Source organism: Bombus pyrosoma, linkage group LG12 (genome assembly GCF_014825855.1).
Source record: "Bombus pyrosoma isolate SC7728 linkage group LG12, ASM1482585v1, whole genome shotgun sequence".
Lineage (NCBI taxonomy): Eukaryota > Metazoa > Arthropoda > Insecta > Hymenoptera > Apidae > Bombus > Bombus pyrosoma.
Window position 1 is genome coordinate 4,899,025 of NC_057781.1, and position 24,549 is coordinate 4,923,573.

The following is a 24,549-nucleotide window of genomic DNA, read 5'->3' on the forward strand; positions in this document are numbered from 1 at the left end:
AGCGCCAACTAGCGACAACATTCTTTATTAATTCTATCCGGAAAGACAGCATCCGTCTCCGGTACGCCGTACGCCCATGAAAGAGGTAAAGGTGTCCGTCAGTCAGTTGAACGCCGCCATTTTCTTGGTGTGTAAACGTTCCGTTGATTTTAGCTAAACAGTTGTACACCGTACGCTACATACTATAGGACGTATAACCATTCTGACGTTTCACGCGTCCTCGGCTAGATTTACACCATGAATCAGTCACGAAATTTCACATCGTTATTGAATCCAAGTTATTTGCAAAACGCCCAACAAAATGCTGCGACTGCGAACGCGGCTGCTGCTGCGGCTGCAGCAGCTGCCGCGGTGAGTGCCGCGATTGCTAATGGAACGCAGTTGAACTCCAATTCCAATTCTACGACAAATAACACGAGAAAACGTGAAGCAGAAAGTACGTCTGAAATTATCCTTATTACGCTAGCTCGATTTTCTTCTAATATCGTATTGCGCGACCTGATTTCTTATATGATTATTATCATATTATAATTATAATAATATTTATTTATATATTATTATTATTATACTATATTATAAATATAGTATAATGATTATTTGCTTATAAGGTAGGATTTCTTATAAGTAGGCTGTGGATTTTTTGCATTTATAGCAAATTTAAAATTGTAATAGTGCACAAAATGCACATAATATGCAAAAGTATACAAAATATGGAAAGTAGTTACTACAGTATTCAGTGGATGAAATAAATTTGTACTTAGACTCTACTCTGTCTAATTAGGTTTACAAAAAAGCAAATCTGCATATAAATTTTCGATCTACTTATACAAAAGTATTCAACTGAGAATTATTTACAAACATGCTCTTCCCTTGTGTTGGTACATAATATAAGAAATAAATGGGTGTAAACATTGCATATAGCAATTTGAAATTAGTGAATGCTAAAATAGGTACTTAGAGAAAATCATCAGTCATATGATTTTGCATAGCTGTATATATAGCCAAGTAGCTTTCAATCCTTGGCTTTTTTATGTAATATATCTGTAGTAGTTGCATAACGTATGGTCTTTTTGACTCTTTTGCATATTTATCTAAATATTTGTTCAGAGAAAAATTAAAACCTACTTATAATTGATAATTCAAAAAAATGGAACATATAAAGTTTTTGAATAAATTAGATACATTAGATGATGATAAATACCTTCTAGGTGATGGTAAACAGGAAAAAGAGACGAAAGAGGAACGTAGGAAGAGGAGGAAAACTAGATGGGGTGGTAGTGAACATGACAAAACTTTTATACCAGGCATGCCTACGGTTCTACCAACAAACCTGACTCCTGAACAGGAGAAGGCTTACCTCTGTAAGTTTATTTTCTGTAATTCCTTCAGCTATCATTTCTATTTAATTATGTATTATACACACACATATATGTATAGGATATGATTTAAGAATCATGCTTCTGCGTATAAATTTCTAAAATTTGATTTTGTAGTACTATAAAAGATGTAAGTATGTATGTATTGTTAAAAAGTTTATAGTTACCAAAGGTAATTGCCATTTCAAGTACTTTCAACAAGCGAGTTTGGCAATAGGAATTGCCAATTTTGCTGAATGATGAATATCGAGTTATCAAACTTCTTAGATTGCCTAAAACTATATTGAAGTTCCTGCTAATTTTTTTTCTTACATGTTTCTATAAAGGACCTCTTTTTTTTTAATCTCATTTATATATAATAAATCATACAAAAGACTATGATATATTTTTCTAATTGATTAAGAAAAAAGTAACAATTTATTAAAGAGAAAATTTAAAAAAAATTACAAAATACTAGACTTAGGTGAATATTCTACACTTTTGAGACATGCTTACATTATAGAATGTATATGGTTATGGCAAATTGGCAATATCTAACTGTTGGGGTTTCCGCCCCCTCTAACCCGTTGGTTTACAGTTCAGCTGCAGATTGAGGAAATCAGCAGGAAGCTACGCACTGGAGACCTTGGAATTCCACTTAACCCAGAAGAAAGGTTTGAACGAAACTTACATACCAAAAATGACCATAACATATCTACAATACCTATCTACTGACCATTCAGCAGCCCATAAATACAGGGGCCTTATGATATGGCTCCAGTACAGTTAGTGTGGGATACTGATGTCTGTTTGAAAAGATTGGGCTTGATTAAAGCCACCACGCAGCACAGAAGATGAATTTTGATAATATTGGTTTGCCCTAAACAATTTCTTTTACTAATTCATTTTTTATTAAACACTGCTACAAAAGTCTTAGTTAATAAATATAAATTTGGGGCAATAACTAAAGTGGTAGTATATTAGTATGAATACTTAAATATAAATAATACGTATTTTTCCTAAACATATTTCTTCTGTTTTAAAAATAACTTTTTCTATATATATATACATATATACATTGCTTATATATAAATAATACATTTATAGTATTTATAATATTTGATACAATTAAATGCAAAAAACAGATAACGATCATAGTAGCAGTGTTTAACACACAGTGGGTATCTAGTCCATATATCTTTTTAAATAGTTATACTTTTGCACATGTAGGGATATTCAGAGGTGTTCCTATGCAGACTGCTTTATTCAAGTTAATAGGCTGTATTTCATTATTGTACGCACAATTGCGATTTATTCGATATCGATCGTCTTAATAGAATAATGAAAATTTTGCGCATAGGGCACCTTAATAGAGACTTCTATTAGGCTGCCGTGATCTGCACGGCATTTTATATTTGTTTAATATCATAATGCCACAGGAACATTTATCGTTAATTAACTAAAATAGATTTTTATCCTTAATTACAACTTAATGAGAGATTTCAGGCAAATAATGAAATTCGTAAAATTATAATTGCTAATATAAGCATAATACTGTAAAGATCAATATTACGTTACTTTCAGGTACAACTTAAATAAATACACATTAATTTTTCTAATAAATTAATTTACTCCAATAGGTTTAACTTTTCTGATTTTAGCTGGAACCATTATTTTATATCATTGTGTTTCATTAGTATTATACAATATAGTAAGATATACAAACTATTAACTAACCCAAAGAAATTATTTCCTAATAATCACAGGATCTATCTTAGCAGCTGACATCATACCGATTTCTGCCGTGCACAAACGCGCAGTCTTCCAGTGGTTACCTATTGAATAGACTAATAGCAATGTTATATTTAACAGTACTTAATTTTTTACTCTTTATTTTAACATCATGACACTGTTGGAAAACTCTGAAAATTAGTCTTTTCTAAGTCTATAGAATATTTTATAATCAATTCACAATTTCATTAATAGAAATCTTTGTATCTATTTTATACCTTTACTGAATTTGGTTAAAAATTAGCAGATATATCTCTTAGATATAAATAGCAATCTCTTTAGTTAACTCTATTAGAATTTTATACTATTTTCTTTAATACATTACCACATCTTTATGTTTTAATTATTTTAATTAATTTAATTATTTTAAAATGTTACATATATAATACATGTAGGAATGTACTTAATAAGTCATTTAATTTTTATTTTAATTTTCTAATACAAAAATTTAAATTTAATGTACTCAGTAAAATTTGTTTTGCAACATATATTCTATTAGTATCTTCTACAAATTTTCCAACATAGTCAGAATCTACTTTATTTGTTAAAAAGGAAAGTAAAGAATATATGTTAAGAAAAATTTATGACCAAAGCCTAATAACTTTGAAGATCAATTAAAGTGTTATCTCAGTTTCCAACTTTCTGCTAATAATTAGCAGTTTTTCTCTCACTTAATCACACAATCATAGTAGGATCAGGTTGCTTGTATGCTAGTACCATCTTAATTCAAACTTTGTTTCTTGACAAAATTTTATTTTTTTATTTTGCAGATCTCCTTCTCCAGAACCCATATATAGTAGTGATGGTAAACGGTTGAATACAAGAGAATATCGTACTAGACGTAAATTGGAGGAGGAACGTCACAATCTTATTCAGAAGATTCTCAAAATTAATCCAGAATTTAAACCACCACCAGATTATAAGTAATTATAAATATTTCTTTTATTTATATTTAAAATGGCGTTTTATTTACGTACCGCGTTTAAAATTAAATATTTTTAGACCACCAATAATACGAGTGCATGATAAAGTAATGATTCCTCAAGAGGAACATCCAGATATTAACTTTGTTGGCCTTTTGATTGGACCACGTGGAAATACATTGAAATGTGAGTTAAAATAATTTAAGATATTCATAAGATACATAAAGTTTATACAGATTGTGTGTTAATGCTTCCCTTTTAAATACCATAGCAATGGAGAAGGAAACTGGCGCAAAGATAATAATTCGCGGTAAAGGTTCTGTAAAAGAAGGAAAAGTTGGAAGGAAAGATGGACAGCCTTTACCTGGTGAAGATGAACCGTTGCATGCATACATTACTGCTAATAATTTAGATGCTGTAAAAAAGGCTGTTGAAAGAGTATGAAGCATCTTTACAAATTAACATGTTTATAGCGTATATGCATATTATTAAGATATGTTTTTTCAATAGATTCACGAAATTATACGTCAAGGTGTGGAAGTACCTGAAGGGCAAAATGATTTACGACGTAATCAACTTAGAGAATTGGCTTTATTGAATGGAACATTGCGTGAAAATGATGGACCACGTTGTACTAATTGTGGTGCATCTGATCATAAATCATGGCTGGTTAGTATACTGATATTTAAATGTTAATGATATCTTAATGTTTGCAAGTAGATTAATACTTATTTCAATTGTTACAGTGTCCAGATAAACCCAACGTAACAAATAATATAGTATGTTCGAGTTGTGGTGGAGCGGGTCATATTGCACGTGATTGTAGATCTAAGAGACCCGGTCAGGGTGGACCTGCTGCTGCGGGTATGGGTGGAATGGGACCGGGTGGAGATAAAGCTAAAATAGACGAGGAATATATGTCTCTTATGGCAGAATTGGGTGAAGGTCCACCACCTGATAGATCTAAAACCGGACAGCCTCGTCAACCAAATCCAAATCCCAATTATCCTGGTCTTTTTGATAGGTAAGTTTCATTCTTCTTTTGCCTCTTATAGGTAAATGCAAATTTTTATAGAAGATATATATACATGTAATGATCATCTTGCAATTCTTTTTAGACAACAAGCACCTCGTGCTTTAATGGCTGCACCAGCACATCCACCGCCACAAATGATGCAAGGTGGTCCAATGATGCCTCCACCAGGAATGGCTCCGCCACCTTGGAGTCAAGGAGAAGTGAATAACATGAATGGTATGAACATGCAATGGCAACCTCCTGTTAGTATGCCTCCGCCACCTGGTGTGATGCAACCACCTCCACCACCGCCTGGTTCTACATCTCAACCAAATATCCCACCATTGATGCCTTGGATGGCCGGAAACAATCAACCACCGCCACCAGGGCAAATGCCACCGACACAAATTCCACCACCTGGAATGGGTATACCACCATGGCAGCAAGGACAACAGGGGCCGATGCGCCCACCTCCACCTGGAACTGCTCCCCCTCCAGGTTTTCCAGGATGGCAACCGCAACAGATGGGTGGATGGCCACCAGCAGCTCCAGTTCCTCCTCCACCTCAACAACAAACACCAGCTCCCCCTGGCATTGATCTCAACACTTTACCTACATTATTGGCACAACCACCTCCGCCACCTCCACCAACTAGTTAGTGTAAAGAACCATCAAATTGTCTCATAAAATCTTTATTCGTACAATAGAGGGATATTATCGGTCGTGTCAATAAATAGATTATAATATTGGACTGAAGGCAGTTAATAATTATTAATTAGCTGGAATGATTCGCGACTTTAATTAGTCTATTCGTCATACATGGCTATGTTTTTTTCTAAAAAAAAAAAAAAAAAAAATCTGGAAAAGTATATAGTTAAATAAATATTTTCCAATTCTCCTCAATGGCTATACAATGTTTATAAGAAATTATCTTAGGTTTTCGACATATTTTTGAAATTTCGAGAACATATCGTACATTATAAATAAAAAATGTTTAAGTTTTGGTTACCATTACTTTTGATCTTATTACATGTACCTAAAGCTTTCTTACAAGTGTAAATGTAAGTGATATGCCAAACACATTTTTATAATGTTACTTCAAGCACTTCACAATTTTTACTTATATATTTCTGTAAACATAACATCATATATTACAAACAGAAATATAACTTACTTGTTTGTAGGTAGTATGCATAATGCATACATATTATGCACACTGTAGTAATGCATTTGTTGCTCAGTACAAGTGTTATAATCAACTTTTGCTTCATTATATTACCTAATGTTGAGATAAATATTATGCAATAAATGTTGAAAAATTAAAAATTTTTTCTATAAGATTGTGCATGTAGGTTCCTTCGTGTTACTAACATATTGCGACTTCTATGATCTTATACTACTTTATACTACTTCTTTATACTACTTCATTAATTCCAATGAATAGAGCCCGTTATGGAATATTAGGTTATATAATGAAGCACCAGAACTGTTGCTTGTATGAGTAATGATTTGTCAATTCTAAATGTGTTATATATATGTTAATTATAATTTCTGTAAAAAAAGTCTTTATTTCACTTTATCAAAAACATATATTTACGATTTATCGGACATCGAAACGTAATATTGTAAACGTCTAAGCGCAATAATTTCGTATCACTGATTTACTAGTAAGAAATAAATTTGTTTTAAATTATATAAAAATTCTGCTTTATATATAAAAAAAAACATTAGTATTGTGTGTTATGTTTAGGATATGAAATGATAGTTTGTGAAACTTCATGATAGCTTAATGTGTATATTAACTACACAATAAAAATACATCATGTATTAAAAATATATGTATATTATCTAAACCTATTTTCGAAGTGTACATTTTTGTTTAAAAAAATTTTAAAACAATTATAAGGAAAATATTTTATTTTCTTTAACATTACAATGTTGGATATTTTATAATATTTTTAAATTAAAAATGATGCTAGAATTTAAACAGTAACATTATATATTCAAAATTTTGATATATAAATAAGATCTCAAAAAATATATATCAGTACATACGTTTTTACGGACATCTGGTGGTGGCTGAATGTTTGAAAGTGACGAGTAATGACCTGCTTTTGCGATTGTAGTTGCATTCTGTAGAGTGTACTGTTCATCCAAATACGGCACGAGAGACCGAAGTTTCAAATATATTTTCGATTGGCATTTAATATTACCTTTGTCACTACATAGTTTTATACCTATATGATCTTTTACAACATTTGATTATAAAATTTCATACATTGACAAATTTATATGAACATAAAATCGTAGTTTGAAAGATTTAAGATGTTGGAAAAAATAGCAAACTCTTGGACGATCGGTTTGTATTCGCTTGTTGAGAATTCTCGACTTACTCCGAAGGTTTCGAATTTATGGGATAAAGAATCATTCACCGTGCAACCTATAAATGACACGAAAATAACAAGACCCGACATATTGCTCGGATATTTAATTATATTTTGGATTGTTTTATATTTTATGTATGAGAAGTGCGTTAATGTAAGTTTCAAAAATTTATTTTGCACTTTTATACGTTATATGTTACCGTATTAATTAATGAATTTGTCAATTATTTTTTTTTTTTTTTTGAGTGGGTTATTTGCAAAGAGTGCAGATAAAGGATAACAAAGCATATTGACAGTATATTTGATAATTTTCGTTTATTAACACAGTCGTTACTTCGACGTATGCGCATTCCATTGATGCAAAGAAATAGAATAATCAAAGCTGTATGGGAATGTGGATTTTGCTTTGGCAGCATTTGTTATCTAAAATCACCCACTATTAAAACGTTAAGCCTCTTCTTTGGAGAGCTGGAGGTGACACACGAGGAAATGGGTGTCATTCTACATAAAAGCTTTTACTTTCATTGGGCAGGAATAGAGATCTTATGCCATGGAGCTTGGGCGAAAGGCTGGGCCAATTTTTTATTTGCGTCTTTCATCATGAACCCATACCAAGAAAAGTAAAGTAACTCCTATTTTAACACTTAGCACATGTTTGGTTCTTTGTATTACTTTATATCTTTAAACACATAATATTTAAACTTAGTTACTAAGTAAATTTAAATAATGCAAGTTGTATTTTACATGATTTTTTACAATTTTCTTCACAGATGGTGTACAGTGGTGAGCACTTTTCTATTTTCTAAGGCAATTGATACAATTATAATAAATATTTGCCGAATCTTATTATGTGTATCTCACTTTATTGGAAGAAAGTTACCCAAATTATTCTTCTGCCTTCATTGTCTTAGTTGGTTAGTATTAAAAATTTGATGTATTTTTGATCATAATATTTTCATGACAAATACCTATTTCAGGATATACTTATATGTACTATTTGTACCAAAATTTTTGTGGCCAGAAAATGTGGAATATACAAGAGCACAGATAGGTTTACAGCTGTGGTTCATAGCAGAGTGTTTAGATTCTGTAATATATCATAAAATAAGTTATTTAGAAACTTATCCCATTATATCAATTTTTCTTTACTAAAAAATATATTTTTTAGGTATGGTTTAGATTTTTAGCGTATGCAAAAGCTACACACTGGCTAGAAACATGCTTATTTCCCTTGCCAACGCAAGAAACAATTGAACTGGCAGAGATACAAAAGCGACATAGAGATTCCTTAAAAAAATTAGTGAACAGAACATCAAAAAGGGCAGAACTCTGGCAAACCCTGTTCTGTAAGTATATTCAAATAAAACACTTACACATTGATATTAATTGTGATTTTTTAATAAAATTAGGTGCTGTGGCTATTAAGAAAAAAATCAAAAGAATTAGGCAAGCAAAGCAAAGTGATTCCATATTAGTGGATAATTCTACAGAAGAGAAATTAATTGCAACAGAGGAAACAAAAGAAATAAATAAAGAACAGAAAGATGAGATTATGAAACAATATAGTCAAATTGAAAATGAGTAAATTGTTTAAGTTATTCATAGATCATGAATTACTAGCTTTAATTATAACAAATTTTTAATTGAAAGTATTAAAAAGACCAAAGAAACAAAAGCTTGCACTAAATCTCATAGCTTTTTAGTATAAAAATCAAGTTTATTTAAGAATTTTATAGATATACACCTATTTATGTAGGAAATTCTATTATTTACATACAGATTAGGAATGCATTTTGCAAGTAACGTTACCTTTCTTAAGGCCCGCGCGATTAATAAAATACTTCAATAATGTTACAGACGAGTTTACTATGTATGTACTTACACAAGGATGTGTGCTTAACAACTGTATGTGATTATCTTAATTATGAATTTAAATTCAAGCCTTTAATAGTTATTATCAGTTAACTGCTTAATGTAAATTCCTTCGTCGAATATTTATTTAAGAAACTATTTTTGCGATAATGTAGGATAAAAGCACCATATGTATATTACTCTTAAAATTTTATCACTTGTTTTTTAAATATTAAGCTCCAGGCACGATACGCAGATCTACATGACGACTTGATAACGATAGTGTTTATACTTGCTAAAATAATATTGCCTTCGTTTATATGGAACCGACGTTGCGAGGTTTAGAAATGGTAATAAAGCATGATGTGATAAACAAATATCTTATCTGTAATAGAGTGACAGTAATTAGAAACTGAAGACTGTAACACAGAGCAATGCATCTTGGAAACAATAAAATTGTTGTTTATGAAACAACTGAAATTCTGAGATTAGTTTTAGCTCAAGTTAAGTTGTATTTTAAACGATATTCAATCCTTGAGCTATTTTTATTTAAAATATAAAGAAACAGATATAAATACATGGATTGCAGGATATATAGAATTGGTTCAGGAATGTAAAAAGATCATTTCCAATTTAATGTTCGTCTAAATTTTGTTCATCAATTACAACTCTTTCAATTAAAGTACAGAAAAGAATAGTAATAGTTTTTCAAATCACTTTACTGGTAAATAATTAATGTTATTTATATAGAAAGTTAAAGAAAGAAGTTACTATGTATGTACATATATAAAATAAACTGTGTGTGTACAAAGAGTTGAAGATTGAACATGTAAACTTAAATATTTCTAAAAAAATTGGATCATGTTTGTCTTGTGCGTATTTTACTACAAAGAAAAGCTATTTAAGTGACACCTTGTTCCTAGATATATAAAGTTTTATTTCCGATCATTTTGGACTGTGTCAATAAAATATAGTACATGTATTTAGGCTGAATTGTTCCACGATGTTATACAGTTCAATGAAAAATATTATAAATGAATGTTTCAATAAAATTGTATTCAATATATCGGCAGCGTCATATGCCTCGATAATATCGCACTTCTAAAAACTGTTAAAACATTTGGTTTAGAAACTTATAAATAAAACGTTGTATTATACAGATGCGTAATTTTCTTTTCAACTTCACAACAATTAATAAAATTATTCAAGCGACTGTATCTTTATATCAATATCTGAAGGGAGATGTCATAGGGAGTTCCTATGTTTTTGCAAATATGTAAATACATGTTTGTTTCTTCTTTAATATAATAAAGAATTATGGTTTCTTTGTTTGCAAATGGGTATTGGATAGGATAACGCAAATTAAGTGTCACATGTTCATATGAAATAGCTGTTAAATATAACAGAGCTTCTTATTTAAAATCTTTTTATTTAAGATGATTAAAAAAACAAAATAATATATTATTGAGTTAATACAAAATGATTGAACAATCTAAGGTTACAGAAAAGTAGGAGTTCCAAGAAGTAAGGTGTTAATACTTTATTTACAGGACATTTTCAAAGTTACATCTCAGTTTCTTAAACATAGTTATTTTTTCTACACCTTAGATTGCTTGGAAGTCACTTTCTGTATTTTATTGAATCTGATCTTTTAATCCTTCTTTAAAAAAGATATATATAGAAAACTAAGTCTTCTTATATTTTTATAAATAACTATCTCATTTGACACTTATTTTGAAATATCTTATACAAGCCCAATACCTTACTGTAATATCTTAAGCAAGAAATATTTTTTTTTTAAAAGAATTACTTATTCTTAAATACAGTAACGTATTTAAGTAATTTCCGTGGCTAAAAATTAAGTTCGTCGCAGTTATGAATTATAATGGATACATTATTTCATATTAAGAAATGAATATCACGTATAAAGTGAAAGTACATAATCGATGGTAAAACATTTAATCATAGATTGACAGATTATGCGCTACGCACAATCCGACGAGTAAAACTACATTTAATATAGCAACACTTCTCTCCCTGAATGCGTTGTGAGTCCGAGTGTTGAATATAAGGCCATTTCATGTGAATGACGACCGTTAAAAGTTCAACACACCATTTATAAAATCTCTTCCTTTATGGGAACAACATCTTCAATTTCGTGAATGAAGACAAACTGTCTGCTTAATTTACGTAGGTTTTATAATCGAGCTTATAGACACACTCACAAAATATCTTGCCATATTACTTTTATCGTGTGTGGTAATGGTTATTTATAATATTTATATATTTATATATATATATATATATCGTTAAATTGTTTTGTAACTTACGTTGAGTAACTATCACTGCGCTTACTTCCTCATAATAATGTATAATCAATTTTTCTTCTTTTTTCTACTTTTTGTTTTTTTTTATTTCATTAATACTCCTCACACATTCACGCGGATAACTTTCACGCTTTCTCTCTTTCTCTCTCTCTCTCTCTTTCTTCCTCTCTCTCTCTCTCTCTCTCTCTCTCTATCACACACACTCTCTCTCAAACGACAAACAATTAAAATAAAAAAATATTAAGAAACACAGGGTCCACATGTGAAATCCATATCTATGCGATGACCGCGCCAACCACAAGCTAATTTTTGTTTCTTTCGTTCTCTCGAAATTTTTTTCCTAATTTTATCGTTTCCAAAAGAAACTTCCGTGTATTACAAACGATAATAATAATAAAATTCGCTAGAAGAATTTGTATCGTCGAGTAATTCTCATTAATTAGTTTTTTTCGGAGTAGTGCATACAAAATTGTCAAAATGTTTTTCTTTGTCGGTGTGTTTGTTGACTACTGGTGGCAGGCATTTATGGTTCGTCATGATACACACTACGAGCCGAGGTTTTTCAAAGTAGTAGGACTGGTTGGAAAGTCTACGATCAGCGGCCAAAAAGAGTCTCGTCGAAAGGATTTTTAAGCAGCGGATCGTTGCTTCGTTTTTTTTTTTTTGTAAGACGTAAAATCCTGGCTATTCATATATACTTAACTAATAATTTTACCAATTACTCGGCTCTACTTATTTTCATTTTTTTTTTTATTATTTTTTTCTTTTCGTTTATTTTTCGCATCTGTATTAAGAGGGAACAACAGTGAACTGGAATCAACGCGACTGTTGTCCATCAAAAGTAAGTCGTTAATTTTCGTAGCTTAGGAAGACAGTAAATTATCCTGAACGCGATTGCAATAATAAACAGTTGCAATTGTTTTCATATTACTTCGTTTTTTTAGTGCGTTTCATCTTGTTTTCTTGTCTTTTCATGTACGTGATGTTAATATGTCTAATAAATTTCTCACGGTTCGTCGGTGATACTGGAACGAACGTAATTACGAAAGTGTATCTTATTACGAACATATTACGTATTATGAGCAATAAAAGTTGAGTCGGTGAAACTTTCTTAGGCCTAGCGCTTCTTCTTCTTCTCTTACGTCAATTTGCTTGTCGTACGTGGATCCAGATTTTTAGAATTTGCAGCTTCACAACTAGAGAGACATGCGACTTTGTTCTCTATTCTTTTCTTTTCTTTTTATTCTGTGAAAATATGGCCCCATTGTTACAGGCTCAATGTAAACTTCGGAAACTGTTCAATATCTTCTTTCTTTCATTCTTTTCCTTTTTTCCTGAGTCTGCAACAGGCTTTGTCAAATCCCATGCCATCTACATCAATTATTGTGATCCTTTTTCCATTACTTTAACAATTGCTTTGGTACGTCGTTGATCGTTCTCCGTTTTAAAACTCGTTTCGATTCGAAACTATGTTGTGTCTAAAATATAACACTTCGGTCCCACATTTTTTCTTCGCTGTGTGTAACGAGACACGAGAACACTTTAATGCGATTCAATGGCAAAATTGCGTTCTTTGAGGCGTTCTTCAAGGGTGACGGAACATCAGTGATTCCTTAAACACTTAAATAACAAATTAATATTTATATTGTATGTTTAACTTCTTTTTATGACTATTGTTCACGGTCGTTCTTAGAAATGACCTCGAATGTAATTCGTTTGTTAATTTTATACCGTTAAAGAATCACAATTGTACTGTGAATGCAACTGGCATAAACTCGAACTCTTCTTAGGTCTCTCCACATTAATTCTACGTTGTGTACATGTATCAACAACCTGATTTCCCTACATGTCTTTCGCTCGTTTGTAATATTAACAATAAAACCACGAATCAAAAATCATTTGCCTTCAACGTTCATGCAAAAACATATTTCTTGTCCTTCGCAAGTATTTTAATCTTTTACACGAGAACTGAAGAAACATAACATTATCATTTAGAAATATGACTTTCAAGGGTGCAATCAAGGTCAAGAAATATGTTCAATTACATTTATTTCATTTCCATTTTATCTAATTGTCGTCCATTTTCGTTAGTGTTATTCCTACGTTCTGATCGCTGATGTGCGTATGATTTGAGAATCCTCGCCTTGAGCAGGGGAATAGCAGTTAATTGGCCGTTAGTCGTATAATTCGCGCGAAAAATCGAAGACTCCCTTTCTCTCATCGAGGCTTCAGTCTTTCAGTCGTTTACACCAGGGACGAGAAACCTCTGTTTTTTCAATCGTGTTTGCAAATGTATCGAAATCTCTTAAATTCGAATAAAATCAATGAATACTTGGATACATTTACCAATGTCTATTCAAACGTATATTTATCGTTCTCGTATTACAAATCAATAAATCTGTAAATGTATAGTTTCAAATGAAAAATTGCAAACGCTAGCGAGAATTAAAGAACTGTCACCGATAATATAATTAATCCAGAATTCAAGCGATAGAGGTGGAAGTATTATAATGATAGGACTATATAGAAATATTTGAACGATACCAGCCCCTTCGGATCTAGCAAAATGGCGGCCGAAGGTTATCAATGTCGATTAACGCTAACAGACTTTCCGTACAACCTATATGTACCATCGAAATGATTGACAGCACGTGGGTATTCTTTGCAAAAGAGTCCCTGGTCAACGTGAACGCATTTTCATAATTTGTTCTTACGTTGTTGCGTAATACATTGTATATGTATGTACGTGTGTAACGCATGTGTATGCGAGCATGCGTCGTACGTGAAGGTAACGAAATTGAACAATTGTCTCTCAGAGGCTTGTGACGATGTGTGGCTTGGCAGTGGTGGAAGCGATCTCGGACAGTCGCACGTCAATGGGGATGCGATCGTCATAGAGCGTTGGTGCCTGCAGGATGATACCTGCCGTGCCGACGACTACGGCTAGTGTAAAAATCCACAGGAATAACCTGTCAAGCACCATCGCGACGTATTTCCAATCTTCTTTGACCTAAACAATTAACAATGATTAAATCGACTAGATAGCCAATTGCATGGTAGTAGATTATTTCAGCTTTCGATGAGGAATGAACTAGGTTTTTACAGCTATGTAATTACATAATTTAGTGAATTATGTAGATACCCAAGATATTCGCAAAAAGCTCTAATTGAAAATTTAATGAAATTTTATTTAGGAGAAATACTCATAACGTTGACCTTGATAATATATTTCAGGTTCATCGAAATCAGTGAGGTGTTTCCTATTCTGCATAACTATCATAATCTATTTTAAACATTCTATTCTCGTTTATTCTATTCTCATCGTCTATTTTGTTATTCTAAAGCGGGGTAAAGTAAAGGTTTGCATACTCTGGTAGAGTCCTCTTCTCTTTTCGTATGGTCAGCAATGAAACGAATGCCTTCAATAGCCTTATATAGTTCTGGGCAGTGATGCCAATGATGAAGAGTGTTACAGAGAGCGTCCACGCTCTCCTCGGTCGGCAGTTGCGGTGGAGGAGCAGCCGTGGTTGCTGGTGAACCGTGAATGCGACACGCACTTCCTAAATTCACAGCTTCTAATTCCCTAATAATCACATATTTATTTTTTTTTTTTTAGAATAAACAAATGTCACAATCTCCTTATTTATTTTACTTAAAACAGAGCTTTAAGAAATATCCCTTATTATTCTTGTTACTTATAAAAGTATAATTGTCCTTTTTGCAAAATTAATAATAATTTTTAAAGAGGAGAAGATAAAATCATGTTAAAAAAATGTCACTTCTGTGAGCCATTTTAAATATACATTTGAAGCATTTGCTAATACTTTACATACCGAGGGTGTAATTCGTCCCGCGAATCGAGACTCGGGAACAAAACGGAGGACTCAACCAGCTCCGAGGCCGAAGTCTCTACGAAGAGAGATGGGTCTCGTAATTCGAGACCATTGCACGTTCTGACCATCACGCGTTGGCCGTGATGGGCACCCATGGTACGCTTGTCTATCTGGTACTGCGGCCTGTTAAAAAATATAATCACTATGAACGAGAGTACAAACGATATTAAATAAGATATTTGAATATTTCAATCTTTATATTTAATTTCTAATTTTTTTACATCAATAAGATCAACAAGCAGTCACCATAAAAATGTTAAAAACTAATTGTAATGAATTGCATACATATTTATGGTGTCTGAATATATTTACAATTTAGTAATATTGACAAGCTTTTCTTTCTGAAATCTCTTTATACTCTCTAACAATAGACATTAATTTTATAAGCTCGTGGAACTACGCTCTATACTATTACAATTACTGGAATGGTATTTCGTTTGTACAGGCGATATATATGATTATCGTAAGGCGATGGTGTCAAGCATGTCGGTGGGCGTAGTGACGATTTATTATAATCGGTGTGTAATCAATTATTGGAAACATTACGTTGCAAGTAGTGTGTAGAAGATTCCAACAGGGTGCTACACGACGTGTAGTGCTGAATTGTGCATAACGTTGTATGGAACTGTCGAGCTACCGTGTTAGCATTTACAGTGACTAATGTGCAGGATTCCAAATCGTTTGAACGAGATAAATGGATCTGCGAATTTTCAGTCCCTGCCCTTATGCAAATTTCTTCATCTTCTTAACAACTAGGATCTCGGCTCTCAAGTATCCATATAATATTCTCGATATATCAACAAATCTCCAATATCTTTCATTTCTTTAATTTCTTTCCTCTTTCTTCGTATATTTTACAAATGAATTTCGATACTTTACTATGTTTGTTTGCATTTCGGCCGAAACTACAGATACAAATGTAAATGCAAATTCAATTCCAGTTTGGTGGACAGAGGAAGAGACAGAAAAAGAGAAGGGAGAGAAGTAGAGAGAGAATGGTGGATTGTGCTAATGGTTGTAGACACGACGTGGCGCTAACGTCACGTGCGAGGCCACTAATGAACGTTCTAATGCTGCTGGCATAGGCCCAACGGCTGGTCCAAATGCTCGGTAAAATCATATCTTGCCTGGAATCGTAATCGGATCTCTTCGAAGACGTATTATACCTGCGCATCACCAGTAGTCTTGGCAGAACATGGATAAAAACACGACGGACCCATGGTGCCATCACGTGCGTCTGTGGCGACCGGAAGTGAACATTAAGGACTACCACGGTTACGCATATACTGAAAATAGACGTTATATTAAATTATACTGTCACATATAATTATTTATTATAAAAACTTACAACTCAAATTAAAATCGAACTTAGAGAGTTAAACCGTAATTTAGAAATTTTATCGTAGAATCATTATCTCGATCAGAATTAATCATACGTTACTAATACTCAAGGTCAAACGCAGATTCCAATCCCCCGCTATACAACAGTTTATTTGTACAATAAATTAGTTATAATGCTTTAGTATAAATTTCGTAAGAAGCAGGTTTTAGAAATTGAAATATTTGTCGATCGTTATACCTGAAGGTGTCTAGGATCATGGTGAAGAGGACGAATTTACCGAGAAGCGGTACCACGAGCGACGTGGGCGGGATAATTTCGGCCAGCAGGAGGAAGAACACAGTCAGCGACAGTAAAATCGAAATTGATAGGCTGACCTGCAATTAAACGATCAATCGTGTCAGTTACATCGCAACGATACTTTTCCTCATTTTTTTTTTTTTTTTTCGGAAAGAAACGGTACCTATCAAGAAACAAAAAGGTAAACGAAAAGAGAGAAAGACACAGGAGGAATACGGGAAAAGAAAGAAGTGGAAACAATCGAAGAGAAAGTTCTGATACGATTCAGAATGTAGAGGACACGCTCGACTAAAGTGACTCCGCTACAAAGAGACAAAGAGGTAGCCCTCGAGGTTAAGTGTGAAGAACAAAACGTTCCTTTCATTCGTTCATGACACAGTATTGTATTTCGAAACGTGCTAAGGTCGTGTCATTACTTCTGATATTAATTACATAGCGATTAGAAAGAAAACGAATTCGACGAAGAAGAAGCCCGTGTCCATTAAAAAAATGTCCTTTTCTAATAGAAAATCGACGCCGCGTTAAATTACTTTCTTTCAAATATCATTCCACGAATTTGCTGAACCCCCAAGGCGGATTTCTTTTCAAAGTAAACCCGAACTTTTCAAACAGAAGACGGTGTACAACTGTATACAGCCGCCCACAGGGAACACGCGAAGATAAATATGACTCGGATATTTCGCGATAGATTGGTGTAGGTTTCAAATCAGTAGGCAAACCAGAAACGAAGAACAAAGCCCGATTCGAGAGAGCATTGTTTCACCGGGCTGGCAGCATTCGCCTAAAGTAGCTAGTAGATTTGCAGTTCAAGCCGAATTCATGCTTTTCGTCGCGATTGTCCTTTTCAAACGGGATTCACCGCGAGACTTTTGTGTTTGAAAGTTGTTTGGAGTTGATCATACGCGATATCAAGAAGAATACTTCTGAAGAAGGATGAATTGATATGGAGGAGGAAGTTGCTTTAAGCATAGTAGTACTGGGCGATTGAAAGTATAATAAGTTACAGAATGGTCGCGGATCTGGAGAAGCGGTTTTATATTCGTTTTTATTGAATGTTCTTTAACGCGTTGAATGTTGCATGGGTCATCGGTGGTGCACGTTGAACTTTCTATTTAGTCCATTGTAGTTATTCCGTGAGAAACAAATCTTGATAATGATTCGAAATACAATCATAGGCGATGCATAATTATCACGTACAATACGATTATAGTACCGTGGCCATCGATGGCCCACGTGGTTTGAACGAAAAGTCACGTGAAAATGGAATGGTTCGACATTCAACGGTTTACATTGAAGTACTTATTGCTAGTACTGCGCGTTATTTGAACTCGGATCGAGGAAGTCTGTCATGAAATTGGAAGCATCTGTTTTATCTATTTTATCGTATTTTTTTTTAAATATCAAGAGACACGACCAGTCATGACACGTAGAAGACTGAATACTCGAGCGTTGTGAAGATCTGACGAAGAAAACGAGTAAGAGGAAATTCGTCCCCGTATCATTTTGTTTAGAAATAAAAGTTCTATCGCGAAAACCGCGGAATAGACATAAGAAGGAAGAGATCTTGAGACGGCGTCTTCTTCGCAACGAATCGAAGTGTCGGTAAGCGGCTGCGGATGGCACGCTGACATCTGACCTTCTCTTCTTTTTTTTCACCACCCCCGCCGTCCTCGACGTTTCCTCCTTTACCCTTTCGTCGGCTGTTTCAAGCCAGAACAATACGACTGAATTATAGAGGCGCACACGGCGTCAAGTGGGTATCGGCTCGAGGTCAAGAGTCTACGAGGAATGGAGGCCGAACGGCATTTGGAGGTTTGCATTCCGAAGATGGATTTTGATATTTGACCCTCTCCACCCGGAATTCTGATCGAACGAGTCGACTTCACCCACGAAATCACCCTCTGCGCGACACACTGCGAATATTTTCAACTTCCTTTTGCTGGACATATTCATACACCGAAGCGCTTAAAAAATTGAACGTTTCATGGTGTTTACCTTTCTTAAAGGTTCTCTCCAATTCAGACTTGCTTCTAAAGAATCCAATCTTTTTCTGTTAGTCAAAGACTTTCCGTTTCAGAAGAATATCATAATACCATAAAATATTATTTGAAAGTACTTTCCACGTTTTCAAACCTAATTTTGTTAATACCTTGACTACTGCGGCGTTTACTGAGGGTTCTGCGATACCACAGTTAATTAAAATATTCAAATTAAACGAACAGTCATAACTGTACAATATCCGGTATTTTTAATATCATCATAGTAACATAAAGTATGTACCAAATGCTTCAAAAATTGCTTAATTTTAGTTTTAGTAAAATTGAAGATTTCAACGCGCACGTGATACTGTACAACACGTGAAATAAACTACGATAAAGACATACAATTTGATGAGCAATCGCGTTAAAACGTTCCATTTAATGGGCCTTTGTACGCCAAAATTCGTATGCTCGTTATTTACCAAAGAAAGCCTAGGAAATGCACAATAAAGCCATAAAGCGTTAATATACCTTTTAAGAAGCAAAGGATTTAAACAATTCGAAGGAAGCCTTTTCATCTAGAAATGAGAAGAATAGAGAGGCTTCTTGTTTCACCTCGTCACGTGGAACGGGACACGGCGACGAATTTAATATCCTTTATTGGCTTTACTTTTCTCTCGAATCGTTCGCGCACCAACGAAATTTATCGATACACTTTCACGACGCCCTCAGTTCGTGGTTCTTATATTAAACTCGCGGAAACTCGGACGAACTTTTCCCGCTAGTAAATCGCGGCGAACGATGGACCATGCACCACTGTGAAATTTAAGATCAACGTTTCGCCATCAATTCGTTTTGCGTTAAGATTGCACATTCTGATGAACTTGTATCTACGATTTACAATTACTGTTAACTTCTGGCTCGTAAATATTATTGTACTAACTGTGGGTCAGCCGTGTAACTGATGTACGACTGCGGCATTTTAGACAAATTCTATTATGAGATATTATGTTTGAGAATATAATTAAAAACCTGGAATCTCGGTGGAAAATTGTTTTTCTCATCAAAGTGTTACAGAAGGGACTTTGGACATTTTATATATTTCTTTATATCTCCGGCGTATTCTGCGCAATTTTACTTTCAGATTCTACTATAAATGCATAAAAATCCGCAGTCTAATCATCGCTCCTTCGTATTCCCATCTTCATCTCTACGATTAAACCAGCGAGTGGAACGCGTGAAAATAATTAAATACCTTGAACAACCAGGAGAGAAAACAGGGAAACAGGGAATAAAAGAATGTGTATAGTTTTAATAAACACTGCTCACCTTCTCGCCACTGTCGCTTGGCAGATAGAAGACCAACACCGTGAGAAACGAGATGCCCATACACGGTATTATAAGGTTGACAGTGTAAAACAGAGTCTTCCGTCTCATGGTGATGTTGAACGTGATGTCGAGGTAGGGCTCGTCGCAGCACGTGTAAAATTTTTCATTTCTGCAAATGAAACATTGGATGTGACCGTGTTTCTAAAGATACCTCGGGTTACCTCGCGGCGAATTGTTATCTTCAAGGCTGGATACGTCCGTAGAAATTTTCTCAGCCTGATTATACTTTCGTTTCGATTGGTGTTTCGCCAGAGGATTGCCAGTTTCTCGAGAATTGGCTCGAATTGGAGGAGTACTTGGAAAAGAGGTCTTAGGGGTTTAGGGGAGCGTTTAGGACGATTCCTAGGGGATGTCTTACCTCACGGCTGGGACTTCGAGGATATCCCACTCGACGGAAGTGTAAAACTCCGACAGATCGACGCCGATATCTACGACGTTGCTGCCACGGATCTCGTCGATGTGCCGTAGATCGACCTGCGAAAGTTTCGATAAAACGTGTGTACTTGGAGGAAATTATTTATTGATGTTAGAGAGCGATAAAGTGCTTCAAATGCGTTCAGAAATGTAGCTATCGTATTTGACTATTGTACTATTGTAAACTTCATTAAGGAGCCAATATCGCATTTTTAAAGCAATATTTCATTTCTGAAATTTTGATTCTCTTTTAGTTGAGCGATAACTTGTTCACATTCGCTTTATTGAATAATTCACACGAATGATACATTTTAATTAATAATTTTATTGAATAACTTTACCGATTATTTTACTGCTTGGTCCTTAATGATTAATTAATTGTTGATTAATTCCCTTTGTAAGTACAAGAATTTTCTCATTTATATGAATCGGGATGATGTTAAATAAAATAATATTTATCGGTAATCGAAGTGAGTTATAGAAGAACTTTGATACAAAATCTTGACGCGAAAGTTTTATTGAATATTCGACGACTGTGGAACGAGGTATTTATACAATTTCCTATTAATTTCATTTAAAATATATTCTTCCATCTCTTAATCCGATCGTTGTTTCATAGTAGATTTATCAGTAAAACGATATAATTCCATGAAAACAGAACGTATCAGTCAGGTTAATAGAGGAAACGCGAGGCATTACGGTAGATAGGTTTGATCCACTTGAGGGATGGAATGCCATTCGATGTTCCTGATATTTACGTCCATTTCTGCCCGTTAAGTTGGAGTTAACGAGATTCCCCGGCGCAACCGCGCCGGAATTCTCGATTATTACTTCGAGACAACGATTCGAGGTGAAACATTGGGACACTGCACGATATGATGCTTTAAAATCGCCACTCGACACAGAAACTTCAGCCAAAGTGTCCGTGTCCGTGTGTGTGTGTGTGTCCTTTAAAAGAATATACAATATCAATCTATCGTAAAGAAATTAGCAAACCTTTTAAAAAAGGGCCACGCGAAATATTAGTTAAAAGTTCCTTTCCATCTGTTTAGCGATCGTCGACCATCCTCAACGCTTTTTAAAGCGATTCTTCTAAAAAAATAATTTCTATTTTTTCTTTCATATCTTTTAGAATCATCCTAACAATAGTAGGATATTATAAATTGTATTTTGTTCTTTCATCTAATTTTTCAACATGCATTGCTTGGGAAACTTTTGAATACTGATCGTTGGAAAATCCGTAATTGGATACGGCGAAAATTTTCGAGTTCTTTTCCCTAAAAAATTACATTCTGCCCATCTCAGATTCTTTAGGATCTTCGTAATGATAGTAGAAACGTCGACATATCTGTTTTATAATTGTTATCGTAATATCATTGCTTGACAGGTTTCCGAATATTAATTACTGGAAAATCTCCGATTGAATCGAATGAAAATAGCGACCAGCTATAAACGCTAATAGAAGGAAACATCTTGTTCGTCGGCAGAAATTGACGATCCCAGAATTCACATACGATGCGGCGGATCGTTAAAAGCATCTCACGTAATCACCCCTTACGGAATGTCCATTTCGTATACCGTATATAAAGCTGATCGATCGGGGTATGTGTTTCTTATTAAATGAACACTTGATGGATATCCCGTCGTCGCGTCTGATGACGCGTGGACAACGTATCACACACATATGTATATGTATACACGATATGTATTATTCATCGACCGGTATAGATACTTTACGCGATACTACTCGTGCTGCATGCACGACAATCGTCTGGGAATAATGACGCGAAACGATCTCGTCCTGCCCACTTGTAGCTTCGTTATATGTAAATTCTTCTTTCGTTCGACGATCCCGTAATTCTTTATAACGTCGTGAATATCGGTCAAAATTTTTCCTTCTTCTTTTGTTTTTTTCTTTTTTTTTTTTTTGATTGATATCGAAGGAAAATTTTGCAGGATAACGAAGGTCTATCAATACTAAAATTATCAGAACGATCGAATGACATATTCATGATTTTTCTAGAAATTTTATAGATTCATAACGAAGCGCCTTTGGTATTTGCTTCTTCCTACACTTAGTATTTCCTCTTGATTCTTCACTTCTCCTTTCATCTTGATTTTCTTGCTGCAAATTTTACATCCTAGTCGTCGGTAATTTTATTCGCTAATTATTCTCTCATCAAACAACTTTATTATAGTATTTTGAGAAAGACTTTAGTGTAGGATTGAAACAAAAATCGGTAATAGTTCGGTATCTTTTGGTAACAGGGGAAAGATGACTCATAATTTCGCTAAAAAGTTTATCCTTTAAAATTTTGCTTCTTCCAAAATTTGAATAAAATTTGAATTGCCACGTCGTTTGTTTCGCTGATATCGATTAGGTGAAGAGAAATAGAGGAATCCGACGGATCGAGGAAGTAATCGACGTGACCGGAAAAAGTGTGGCGATACTCGGGTATAATAAACAACTCCGTGTATCGCGTAGACGAGATATTAATCATTGGAAATTTATGTACGTTTCATTCGGTGTACATCCGCGATGATGGCGTACCGTCCTCATGCATAGTGATAAGTTGGACCAAGCTGTTCATACGAGGCGCGCAATAACATGCAAATAAACAAATTCGCGGCGTCGCTTTGTGCAACTGGTTCACGCGCCGCGTTAATTACACTTTCTTAATCTAATTTCCGGTTACGCACCGTTCTCAGCTACGCCGATGCGTTCTGGTTGCTTCTACGAGCGAATCACGTTACGTTTCACGGCTGTTAAACGTCTGTTCGCCTGCTTTTTCTTTTCTTTCTCTTTTCTAATTTAAAATTCTATAACAAGGGTGGTTAGCATAAAATAGTGTTCTTGCGAGTGAATTGAATGTTCTCGAAAGTTATACAAGATTAACGCAATTTGCATCGTGCAAGATGTCAAATTTTACCGAACACGGGTGTTTCTCAAAATTGAAACAAGGAAGACTTTGATTGAAGCTAAGCGGAGATCTGTCGTGGAATCTTCGTTACGATATATGATAACGTTAATACATTCGTAGCCTGTAGAATGAATTTATAATTGCACAATTTTTGTACAGTGTCAATTGTTTCTTTGAACCAATAATACTCTTTTAGTCCTTTGAGATATAATTACAATTTGTTTAAACATAAGATGTACTAAAACAATTTTTTAAAATCGACCGGACAATTTCATCGCTCGTAATTGCAATTCTTAGCATAATTTTATCACAAGTTTCCCTCTTATCTTTCTTGAAAATTTCTAACACCTTTTTGAACACGTCTTGAATGAAGATGACCTCTTCTTGATAATGAGTAAAATACGATGAGAAAGTTGAAGACGATCGTTACCTGGAAGCCATCGTAAGTCCACGAGCCGAACTTCATGACGCACGTCTGCTCGTCGAACGGGAAGTATTCTACGTCGATCTCGCAGGAAGACTTGTATATGGCCGGTGGCTTCCATTCGACCCTCCCTGTGTAATTTAACGTCGCCTTCGTTGCCAGCGTCACCTCGAAATTACCGTCGGCACTGTTCAAATCAAATAGATCCACCATTATAATTAATTGTAAATCGATAAAACTATCC

The 24,549-nt window shown here is 34.1% G+C and overlaps 3 protein-coding genes across 7 annotated transcripts in view; 2 read left to right on the top strand and 1 right to left on the bottom strand.

Annotated features, from left to right (window-relative positions):
• The first annotated feature begins 63 nt into the window (after positions 1-63).
• LOC122573618 (splicing factor 1-like) lies at positions 64-6,918 on the top strand. Its single transcript, XM_043740241.1, has 9 exons — positions 64-436; positions 1,209-1,361; positions 1,954-2,029; positions 3,917-4,069; positions 4,149-4,255; positions 4,341-4,507; positions 4,580-4,738; positions 4,816-5,093; positions 5,188-6,918. Exons 1-9 carry the CDS (start codon positions 238-240, stop codon positions 5,741-5,743), a joined length of 1,848 nt encoding a protein of 615 aa, XP_043596176.1. The 5' UTR covers positions 64-237; the 3' UTR covers positions 5,744-6,918.
• Positions 6,919-7,154: 236 nt separating this feature from the next.
• Positions 7,155-10,480, top strand: LOC122573951. The gene is made up of 6 exons (XM_043740984.1): positions 7,155-7,622; positions 7,796-8,088; positions 8,239-8,382; positions 8,446-8,557; positions 8,637-8,814; positions 8,878-10,480. The coding sequence occupies exons 1-6, from the start codon at positions 7,410-7,412 to the stop codon at positions 9,051-9,053; spliced, it is 1,116 nt and encodes a 371-aa protein (XP_043596919.1). The 5' UTR covers positions 7,155-7,409; the 3' UTR covers positions 9,054-10,480.
• A 153-nt stretch (positions 10,481-10,633) lies between these two features.
• Positions 10,634-24,549, bottom strand: part of LOC122573950 (acetylcholine receptor subunit alpha-like) — a 102,215-nt gene continuing 88,299 nt past the window's right edge. For 2 of the 5 annotated variants that reach the window (XM_043740980.1, XM_043740982.1), the window contains 8 exons: positions 24,312-24,492; positions 20,905-21,020; positions 20,487-20,655; positions 17,119-17,255; positions 16,667-16,825; positions 15,480-15,662; positions 15,016-15,229; positions 10,634-14,656 (listed from right to left, as the gene is read on the bottom strand). In XM_043740980.1, coding sequence (XP_043596915.1) covers positions 14,459-14,656; positions 15,016-15,229; positions 15,480-15,662; positions 16,667-16,825; positions 17,119-17,255; positions 20,487-20,655; positions 20,905-21,020; positions 24,312-24,492 — 1,357 coding nt within the window. In that variant the 3' untranslated portion in view covers positions 10,634-14,458. Of the gene's footprint in view, positions 14,657-15,015; positions 15,230-15,479; positions 15,663-16,662; positions 16,826-17,118; positions 17,256-20,486; positions 20,656-20,904; positions 21,021-24,311; positions 24,493-24,549 lie in introns of those variants that run through there. The other 3 variants (XR_006318841.1, XM_043740981.1, XM_043740983.1) reach the window with 3 other exon arrangements.